General features: G+C 47.1%; 2 protein-coding genes across 8 annotated transcripts; one reads left to right on the top strand and one right to left on the bottom strand.

Annotated features, from left to right (window-relative positions):
- Positions 1–321: 321 nt before the first annotated feature.
- SNRNP35 (small nuclear ribonucleoprotein U11/U12 subunit 35) lies at positions 322–2,132 on the bottom strand. Of its 6 annotated transcripts, none has more exons than XM_052798150.1 (2): positions 2,028–2,132; positions 322–1,354 (listed from the first exon to the last, which is right to left on the bottom strand). In XM_052798150.1, exon 2 carries the CDS (start codon positions 1,349–1,351, stop codon positions 554–556), a length of 798 nt encoding a protein of 265 aa, XP_052654110.1. In that variant the 5' UTR covers positions 1,352–1,354; positions 2,028–2,132; the 3' UTR covers positions 322–553. The 6 variants fall into 6 exon arrangements, with proteins under 6 accessions (XP_052654110.1, XP_052654111.1, XP_052654108.1 ...); XM_052798151.1 differs by lacking the exon at positions 2,028–2,132 and adding an exon at positions 1,938–1,998; XM_052798148.1 differs by lacking the exon at positions 2,028–2,132 and adding an exon at positions 1,891–1,996.
- A 70-nt stretch (positions 2,133–2,202) lies between these two features.
- RILPL2 (Rab interacting lysosomal protein like 2) lies at positions 2,203–7,042 on the top strand. Of its 2 annotated transcripts, none has more exons than XM_052798154.1 (4): positions 2,203–2,574; positions 3,650–3,801; positions 6,111–6,221; positions 6,714–7,042. In XM_052798154.1, exons 1-4 carry the CDS (start codon positions 2,218–2,220, stop codon positions 6,736–6,738), a joined length of 645 nt encoding a protein of 214 aa, XP_052654114.1. In that variant the 5' UTR covers positions 2,203–2,217; the 3' UTR covers positions 6,739–7,042. The 2 variants fall into 2 exon arrangements, with proteins under 2 accessions (XP_052654114.1, XP_052654115.1); XM_052798155.1 differs by lacking the exon at positions 6,714–7,042 and adding an exon at positions 5,642–5,737 and having other exon boundaries at positions 6,111–6,220.
- Positions 7,043–10,341: the final 3,299 nt, after the last annotated feature.

Genomic DNA, 10,341 nt, shown 5'->3' with positions numbered 1-10,341 from the left:
TATTACTAAAGATCTCACCTGTCCCAGTGTCTTCAAGAAAATAAAGTCACTTCCCATCAGCTTCTGTTTTGGGGCGTGCTTTTCAGAAGCTTAGTTTGTTGCTATTCCATTACTATTTCTTCAACAAGTGACTATTTCATAAAGAGCATCTGTCTCACTAAATGAGTGTGGACATCTGGCACATAAATAATTAAATACAAAGCTCTCTCCTGAACCCTACTCCAGGCAGCCAGATGGGTGTCAAACAAGGTATGCACTCAATTCCAGTGGGATGCCCGTACATATAGTGCAATTCTTACAGCATTCACCAGCATTCAAAAATATTAATACAAAAGTTTATTTTCTCTGAAGAACAATTCAACACATATCTTAACTGCATTAGCAACCAAAGTACCGAGAGCTTCTAGCAGGCGAGAGTCGCAGGCACAAGACCGTAATGCCACAGCTTGCTCTGGGAATGCTGCTTACAGCCCCAAGCTGAAGGCAACACCTCCAACTGAAACAGCGTGGATGTAAGAGGAGATAACATAGCCCAAGGAGAAGGCACTGTCGCCTATCGATGCTTGTCATCATCTCTTTGTTTCTTGGTATCTCTTTCCCTGCTCCGGTCTCTATCCCTGTCCTTCCTGTCTCTGTCCTTCCTCTCCCTCCCTCTGCTCCTCTCCTCTTTGGAGTCCCTCTCCCTCTCACTTTCACCCCAAGTCCACGACCGCTCCCTTTCTGGCCATCGCTTGTCTCTGCTCCTTTCATGGTCCCGGTCCCTTGTTCTCCAGTCCCTTGTTCCCTCACGAGACCAGTTTCTTTTCTCTGCCGATCCTTCTCCATAGAAATCATTTTTCATGTTTGGCAAATTGATGGGTTTTCGGAAAGGTCTGTCCCGTCCTCCAAACCGTAGCTGCCCGGATTCTTTTTTGCCTCCAAACCCACCTCCAAGCCTCCGAGGAATCCATCCTTTGAGAGTTCTTTCCAGTTCAAAGTCTACAAAGATCTCATGTTGATCAATAACCAGCCTGTTGGCGTCTCTGTGGGCCTTCAGGAGAGCACGCTCCTCTTTGTACTCAATAAACGCATAACCCTTGGAAAATCCTGTGACCAGGTCTCGAACCAGACGGATCTTTCTGATGTCTCCATATCGGGAAAAGACCTCTTTTATCTTCTCTTCTGTTGTCTGAAGATTGAGCCTTGCTACGAACAGGGTGAGGTGAGGATCTCCTGTAACTCCCTTGTTGGGTACGTAGCGTGCCAGCATAGCCCTCCATATGGCACGGTCGTGGGGCTCTTCATCCGTGCCATCAATGCTGCCAGCTTTGAGGGGGTCGTACTCCTTTGCTATGGGGGCCCAGTCATTCATCGTCTAGGGGGAAAAAAACACGCATTGCACAGACTCACAGGTCTCTTAGGAATTAGAACAGCTAGTGCCAGAAGCACTTTCAGCACTGCTGTACAGTATTTTTCAACCAAAAATCCCCCAAAGTGTGACAAACTGAAATAAACCAGCAATGCCGCTGTTGTTTTGAGTTCACCTCCCGGGGCAGAGCCATGGCGGGGAGCCTGGATCCGCCCCTGCCTGAGGGGAGCCCCGCGACCCCGTCCTTCCCCCGCGGGCCCTACCCCGTGTCCCCCCTCCCGAGGGACCCCCGCCGGGACCCCCGCCTGACGGCCGAGGCCGCCCGCCGCGCCGCTCACCTCACCTCGCCCGGCGCGGCGGGAAGGCGGCTCTTCCCGTCGGCAGAGGCCGATTCGCCAGGCCCGGCGGGCCGGAGGAGTGACGCCGGCTCCCGCTCGTGTTTATCTTAACACCTTCCCCCCCACCCCCGCTCGCGTCAGGCGCCGCCAACACCCCCCCGACCCCCCCGCCCGGCCTCGCTCCCGGCAGCCGCCTCGCCTCACCACAACGCCCGGCGAATGCGGCGTTGAGGAACCGCCGATGCGTTTACCTCCCTGCGCGCCCGGCCCGGCCCGGTCCGGTGCCGGTGCCCAGCCCGGGGCAGAGCGAGGGCTCGGCTGGCGGCGCCGGGTCCCCTTACCGGCGGCGGTGGCGGAGGGAAGGAGGGACGGTGGTGTCTCCACAGGGGAAGGGGCAGGACGGGAAGCGCCGCCGGCCTGCGGCCTCCTCCATGGAAACCGCAGGGGCGGGGGGGGGGTCGCTCCGCCCGCGGGCCCCGCCGGTAGCACCGCCCGGCCCGGGAAGGAAGTTAGCGGCGGGCTGTGGCGGGCATGCAGCGGGGCCGGGAGGAGGAGGGCGAGGACGAGGAGGAGGAGGGCGAGGACGAGGAGGAGGGGGATGGCGGCCCGGAGCGGGCTCTGGAGAAGAGCCCCTTCCAGCTGACGGCCGGGGATGTCTATGACATCTCCTCCGTGGTGGGCCGGGACCTGCTGCAGCTCAGCGCCGGGCCGCAGGTGCCCGCCGCCCTGGCCCGGCTGCAGTTCAGGATCGTGAGGGTGCTGGAGATGTTGGAAGCGCTGGTGAGCGAGAGCAGCCTCGCCGAGGAGCAGCTGCGGATGGAGCGGGACAGCCTGCGGCGGGAGGTGGAGGAGCTGCGGGGAGAGAGGTCCCGAGGGAGCACCCAGCAGGTGGGCGCCCGGGCCGTGGTGGGCGCCCGGGCCGTGGTGGGTGCCCGGGCTGTGGTGGGTGCGAGGGCTGTGGTGGGCGCGAGGGCTGTGGTGGGCACCCAAGACGTGGTGGGCACCAGGGCCGTGGTGGGCGCCCACTGTGCAGCACGGCATGGCCGGGGCAGCTTGGCCGTGGGGTCGTCAGCTGTGAGGTGGCACATGCAGCAGAGGCACCTTCCCCGACGTAGGTCATGGCCTGTCCACTTGGCAACGTGCGGGTTGCAAAACCCACCCTTATGCCAGCTGGGTCAGAGGACAGTTTTGCCACAATGGCCGGTCTCTGCTATCACAGCAGAACGAGTCTCAGAAAGTTTGCTTCTCATCTTTGTAGAAGGCCTTGAAGCCGTTTCCAGACCGGAGGTCTTAAGGGTTATTACAAGTCGTGGTGCTGTGGATCCTCGCTCCTCTTTCACTGTAGTGACCAACCATGCTTTTAGCTCAGCAAGGTGCAGTGCTCACAGAGGAGTTCCGACACACACAGGCAGATGGTCACAGAGTACAAATCCGCCATTGTACAGCTCTTACCCAGCACCTGTCCCATAAAGACAACTTGCCATTTATGCAAATGCTAAAGCTTTGTTACTCTGCAAGGGAAACCCATGTCTGTGACCGAAAAAGGCATTACCACAAAGGTCTTAAATTAGGAAAGGAGAATTCAGTTCTCACCTCTCTCTGCCACAGAGTTTTGGTGTGATGTTAGACAGATTGCTCAGCCTCTCTCATCATCAGAAAAGCAGATAAAAACAGCTTCTTGGCAAACTAGATTGCAAACTCTTTGGGACAGAGACTTTGCTTTTAGCTGTGGTCAGAGCCTGTCACAGTTGGGCCCTATACTTGGCTGGGAAATGCGGATGCCAAGGGAATACAAAAATGATATGAAAAACTATAATTAACAGCTTGGAAAAAATCAGGACCATGATGAAGTCATACTAGTTCTAAGAATTCCTACATATTTATAAAATTCAGAATTTTTACTCAATGAGTGCCCTGTCTTCAATGTGTTACAAGATCATGCCCACCACCGTTTATTTTACAGCTCAGCCTTGGACCAGATAAAATGATAATAGACCTCACAGATCCAAATCGCCCCCGGTTCACACTACAGGAGCTGCGAGATGTATTGCAAGAGCGTAACCAGCTGAAAGCTCAGCTTCTTGTGGTGCAAGAGGAGCTACAGTGCTATAAGAGGTATATCACAAAGTCAGCAAAGAACTCATAACAATTACTTCTTGTCTGGGGAACTTACCAGGTCAGAGTATTGCAGGTTGGAGCACCTAGATTGGGCTAGGCACTGTCCAGATGTACAAGAGACATCTGTGCTCCCAAGAGCCTACAAATGAGCAAACAAAAACAGGAGAATTACGAAGTGTCTACACAACATAATTTTAAAACTAAACTCCGTCTTAATCTGTGCAGTTTGCAGCCTGTTCCCATAACTGTACCACTGTAAGCCTATGTATGGTTACTCCCACTCCACATACAAGCTGGGTTCTTATGCACATGAATTCATCCATGCAGTTGCAGCAGTTGCACACATGCTGTTCTTTTCTAAAGTCACGCTACGTACCAAAGAGCTTGGGGGTTTCCATCTCAGCTTTAGTCAAAATTTCCTTCCTCCTCCAGCTGCTTGCACAGTGGGTATGGCATTGATCTAGAAAGCAGAATATCAAGCCCTTTCATCATCATTCAAGATAAGCTGTGGGATTTGCACTTGAGCTGTGCAAAACAAGTGCTTTCAGAGAAGGATTTTGGTCTTTCTAGAAGGGACCAGCTTGGGAGAATCAGTGTGAGCCAAAGGGCGGGATGCAGGAAGGATCTTGCTCTTGGTGCTACAAATTCATTCACCTCTAAGGCTGCTCTCCTCCAACTTCTTCCCCTCATCATCAGGTTGTATTATAAACTCTTTGGGGCAAGAAACTACTTACTCTAGACACAAAATGTCTGAGCACATTGATTCCAGTTGAGATATCTCAGCAGCAACCTCTTAGATACAGTAAGCCCGCCCTTTGCCTTGTCTATCACAGGCAGGTTAACCCAAGAAGTTAAAGTTAAATCCAAGGAGTCTGTTTACAAACTGCTCAAGAGCACTTCTCACAGCACAGTGGGGCACTGCTTCCCCAGCTCAGCTGCCTGCCTTTGCTGTGCAGCCATTGGAATGGCTTCTTGCTTTGACTTCCCAGCTGTGTTACACAACTTCTTACAGGCCAAGTTAAAAATTAACAGCGTGAATGTTTTCAGTTTTTGACTGATTTAAGTCACAGTGTTGTGCACCTAGAGGGTGTGGCAAGGCTGCCTTTCAGTTCAAGTAATTCTCTGTGGTTATTGCCTTGTACAGCGTTGCAGCTTAAGCTAAAAACCATCTTCCCTTTAAACATTCACATAAAATCCTACTTATAATTGTACAGCCATAAAGAGTAGCTGTGCAGGGGAAGAGGATAAATACGAGTGTACGTTCTAAAACATCTCGTGTATATTGGAAATAAGCTCTATATAGCACAAGGTAACTGATGTCCTCACAGAGAATGCCTTAAAATGACTGATGATGTTTGGGGATTGCATTTTTAGTCATGATTTCTGAGTAGAAGTTATTGTGCAGATATGAGAGATCTGCAGTATCACCAAACAGCTCACAGTCCTGCTTCGCTAAGAGGAGAATCTGCCTCAGAATTATCCCATGCCTGATGTCACACCAGTTTCTAGATACTCTCCTGTATTTTTATTTCCAAGGTCCAGCCAAGTGTTGCTTAGCTACTTTCAGCCTTCAGCTACTGCAGTCACAAGCTTTGATCCGCTCAGCTCTCAAGATAAATGAGGTCAGCCCAGGACAGTAAATTGGCATGCTGTGAAAACATAGTGTAGTATGCAAGCTGGTAAAAATCTAACCCGATTTCAAGCAGGGGAAACATCCTTTGGAAAAACTGAAGCTTTTGCCTAAAGTAGGCGGTTACAACCTTGTAAAGTGTAGCAGCATCAAAGCAGGATGACAAAATCTACAGCTCAGGCAAAGCCTTTCTTTTCTCCTCTATAGGATGGAAAGAGGAACAGCCACCTGCCTTGCAGGGAAGCTGGGAAACTCCCATCTGTTCCCAGCCACGTGGTGTGAGCCTTGGTGGCTGCGCTGAAGGTACCACAGATCCACCCATGCAGAAATTCACCATTTGTGTCTGCACCCTACTGTTGTCTTTGGACTTTTGTACAAATCCAGCGTGTAATTACACTTCCCTTTCACTCCTATTATGATTTGCCATTCTTCCTCTCAGGAGAAGTCTGCTCGTTACTTTTTTAGTGTTTTCATTAAAGCATAGCCTAAGTAAAATGACATTGCAGTATTTAAGGAAAATAAGAGCAATTCATTACAAGGAATAGGCCAGGCTGCCATCCTGTCCTGTGACACCCATTCACCCACGTCCTAGGCTGCCCAGTGAAGGGTTTAACATATGCAATGCCACGCTATGCACAAAACCATGAAAAATAAATAAAGCTTCTTCTTTTCCCAGTGGGATCATCTCACAGAGAAAGGACCAAACTGAAGAACTGGAAAAAGAAGCCAGTGGCACCAGCCCTGGCACTAGCAAGGACAGCGAAGAGAAGACAATCATCAAACGGCTGTAAGTTTGTCTGCATCTTTTTGGGGAGAAAATGGGAGAATATGGCATGCTTCATATTTAGTGAATCCAGGGATGAATTCTGAACTTTGGCCTCATTGGCTGGATATTGTTTTCTCCTCCTCTCCCTGTAAAATTAAAACCCGATATAGAAATCCTTTCCTGTGGAAAAAGCACTCCACAGGAAGGCAACCTCCACCCAGGCAAGCAGGGCGTCACTTTTTTTCTAGGAAAAATAAGCATTTCAGAGCAAAACTGTGTGATACTTGCTTCCCCTGCTAGCACATTAAGACTTTGCTGTGGGAACATGCCAGCTGTCCCTGGAGGTTTGTTTATATTGTATGAAGCAGCTGTACGCAGTACCCACAAGCTCAGGCTGCATCCTGAGAGTTCCCCAAAATAGCAGAACACATTGACACAGCCATCTCACTGCATGTTCCTTCTTTTCCAGTTGTACTTATTGTTTCCTTTTTGTTGTTGGTTTTTTTTTTTTAGGTTCTCTTTTAAACATGGAAAATGAGCACCCTCAAGAACATAACCACTCCTGTTCAGAAATGGCAGTGATGAGAGCCTCTAAGGCGTTAGGGGATTCAATGAGTGGAAGAAAAAGCATCACTCCTACTGTAGAGAATAAGCAATCTCATCAAAACTGTGTTGTATAATATTCTTTCAGAATAGATTTTACTTTGCTTTTTTAGAAACTGTTTAAGACAAACACTTTTTGTATTTCCTGGATTCCTGCCAGACATTATCCACATGTAGAGAATAAATGTTTATACAAAGGTGGGTTTTATTCTTATTAAAAGAGCCTGTGATGATCTGTACTGCCACTTACTTATCCCATCCACCTATCAAAATGCTCAGCCCAAATGATTTTGCAAGATGAAGATATTTTTAAGAGCTACATGCCATTCACAAGTGCATGCATACAAAAGTGCTGGGAAGGAAGAACCCATTCAGATTGCAGTCCCCACTGCTCTCGTGCAGAAAGTAATTATCTTACACTAACACAGAACTGCTTGAAGAAAACCTCAGCACTGCATTTTTGTTTGCTTTCTTTGCATTAGATGGGCAGTACACAGGCAGCAGCAGGCATAAGCCTGTCACACCCCACCCCACCAAAGGAAGATGCAGTTGGGCTGTGACAACAGAACGCCTGTACACACAGGAGTGGCTGGGGTCGAGATGAAAGATGGTGGAGAAGAGCACAGCAAGGGAGGAAAAGCTGCTGCATCGTGCTCTGCCTGCATGAAGGACTGATATCTTTTCAGAGGTGCAGACATCCTCAAACTAGAGCAGATGCACCAAACATTTCATTTCTGGCAGCTAAAGGTCTCCTGTGGTAGACAGTTGTATTTTTCATTAGCTCTGTTCTTTCAGCCAGCTGTCACAAGCTGTGTATTAGCTCAAGTAATGAGATTTATCACTAGTGCAAGCATATAGGGCAAAGAGAGGAGTAGAAAAAGAAGCTTGAAAGATAGTAATTAGGTTCCACATTTAGAAAAGCAGAATTTCCAGAGCGGCAAAGTCTGAAGAGACTTAAAAGGAGCAGTGACAGGTATGAAACTATGATCTTACTCTCCTTAGAAGTGAAAGCAGGCTCTGAAATCTTTTGATTCCCTCTCATACGCCAGCAGCATGAAAAATATAGGACACGTCAGACATCTGCTCAGATGTACAATGCGAATGTGGCTTTGCAGAAGGCAGAACTGCAGTCTCCTTTCAGAGAGAATTTGTTAGCAACTGTATGTTAGCAAGGCAGCATCAAAGATGTCTGACCTAAGCGAGTTGGTTTAGCCAGGGCACGGGACAGCTAAAGTAATTTTGCCATCTTCAAAATATTAATAAGCCTTGGCCATGTCCCCGCAATGTATTTTCTAGAGCATGGCAGCAGGGAAGGAAGTTACTGCATTTCCTTAGCAGAGGCTTTGCATTTAAAGAAAAAAATAAAAGAAACGCCACCAAACCAAAAACCAGTCATGCATCAGCAACAGCCGGGATACATCTCTGAGCTGAGAAGAGATGTTTACATGTGCTCTGAACCCCATTCTCTTCTGTGCTTTATCCAGGGATGTATTTTCCAATCTCCTTTAAAAGCTGGGGGAGGGGAATTATGCCCCAAAACACACTAATCACTCTACTAAGTCTTAATGAAACCACTTCAGGTCATAAACTGCACAGATTAAACAAAGCTGTGCAAAAGTAACAACTTGCCCTGGAGGCAGTGAAGACTGTAACAAAGCCCTAGGCCACTCTTTGCAGTTAGTTGAAGGAGCCGATAATGAAAGCTGCAATTATTCTTTTCAGTTTACCACTTAATATGTACTTTATTAAAAAAAAAAAAAGATTAAAAAAAAGGTGGGAGTTCACCAGTTAAAGTGGACGGGAGATCACCTCAACCTTTTTGGGCTAGTTGTTTTCTAGAACTATCACAGTTGCATCCACTCTGGTGCCAAGCGAGCTGCACAGCTTCTCTCTCAAAAGGGGAGCAAATTCCTTGGCTATGGCTACACAGAAGAGGCTACAGTCCTGTTAGAGCAACCCCGCTGCCTCTGGCAAAGCCACACAAGCCTGACAACAGCAGTTTAGCTCCCAACCCAAGGGCATCTTTCCCTGCTACATGCTTTACACCTTACAAGAAGGTTTCATCTTCTAACAAGGCACAGAGATAAAAATCCACATGGCATGTTTCTGTGAAAAGTATTTTGACATATGTATCTCTGTGTGTGTGTGTATATAAATATATAAGTTCCTAGAAAAGTAAAGGATACATACTCAGTGCAACATCAGCTTTATTACCATCTTCCGATGCAGTGCTACTTGATTACCAGTTAAGCATTTCAGAAAAGACAATTTTCTTTTTATGTAGAATAGGGAAGAGATCTTCCCCCTTTCTCATTTACAAAAGTGATGCTGAAGAACAGAGGTTTTAAGCTATTTGACCTGATAGAGAACAAGCAAATGTTTAAATAAAAAACAAAAAGAAGCATTTTATTCCAATTTTGACTTAAGGGAAGTGCTCTAGTAAAACAGGATACTGTACACTGCCATAGTCTCCGTTACTGAGACCAGAGAACAATCAGTGTCAACTCAAATAAGTCAGCCAAAGAAGCTTACCTGTAACTCAGTACATGTAAGGTAACAGGTCTCCAGTTAATTCTTCAGAAATGGTGAAAATACACAGGCTGTCTCTGATGAGCTTGCCTTGTGTTAAGTGGTAAATAATATAAAGCATTTAATGGCTAATGATTTTCACAGCTTTCTTTCAAAATGCTAATGATCTGCAATGGAGACAGGTACTATAGCAGCCACTTCATCAATAATAAATATATTCTTTATTTTACAGAGACATTGTCTTCAAGTTTTTAATTTAAAAAATACATCACTAAGCCACCTCTCTTGCTGCTGGAGCATACAACCAGGATGTTGTTGCTATTTGACCTATCACATAGGCAAGCATGTAAGATTGTCCTAGAAGGCATTAGCTGGAACAGCAGCAGCCTTCAAGACATGAGGAATAAGAGACATTAACAGAGCCACAGATCCCTTGCTGACATCTTCCAGCAGCAAGCGTGGCTGATGGCTCACAGCCATTTTCATCTACACACATGCCAAGCCTGCCTTGGCAAAAATTCCAACTGGTAAGAATTCATCTTTAACATAAAGGACCTGCATTGTATTGCCTGCCTATATCACAGATTTGGTTCTCCAACAGTAACGTTACAAACATCCGCAAGACGCTAAGCGCTCAACTCCCATTTAAGACGGTGGGACCAGACCATGCTGGACAGACCTACAGGACCAGGCAATAAGGAATCTACTTTCTTCATTGCATGAACTCCATCATTACAGTTTGAAGCTGCATATGAAGACGACTCCTATTTTTGGAACCGCTATGCTCTACTTCAAGCATTCACAGTAAATAAATAGCTTCTGATGTGGCTAATTAGCATAGGAAGATAATTAAAAATTTTTTGGAGAGAGCTTTTTCTTCTTCTTTAAAATCCTCTGGGAGACACCTCCAAGGATCAGCCATCAACTATAAAAAGGTACCTTCTTAAATTTTAGAAAATAAGTAAATGTCAAACATTGATTCTCACTGTGAAGTTCTATCTTCACATTT

The sequence above is a fragment of the Harpia harpyja genome, chromosome 9, assembly GCF_026419915.1.
Source record: "Harpia harpyja isolate bHarHar1 chromosome 9, bHarHar1 primary haplotype, whole genome shotgun sequence".
NCBI lineage: Eukaryota > Metazoa > Chordata > Aves > Accipitriformes > Accipitridae > Harpia > Harpia harpyja.
Note: the sequence above shows the minus strand (reverse complement) of the source record. Positions and strands in the feature narration are given on the sequence as shown.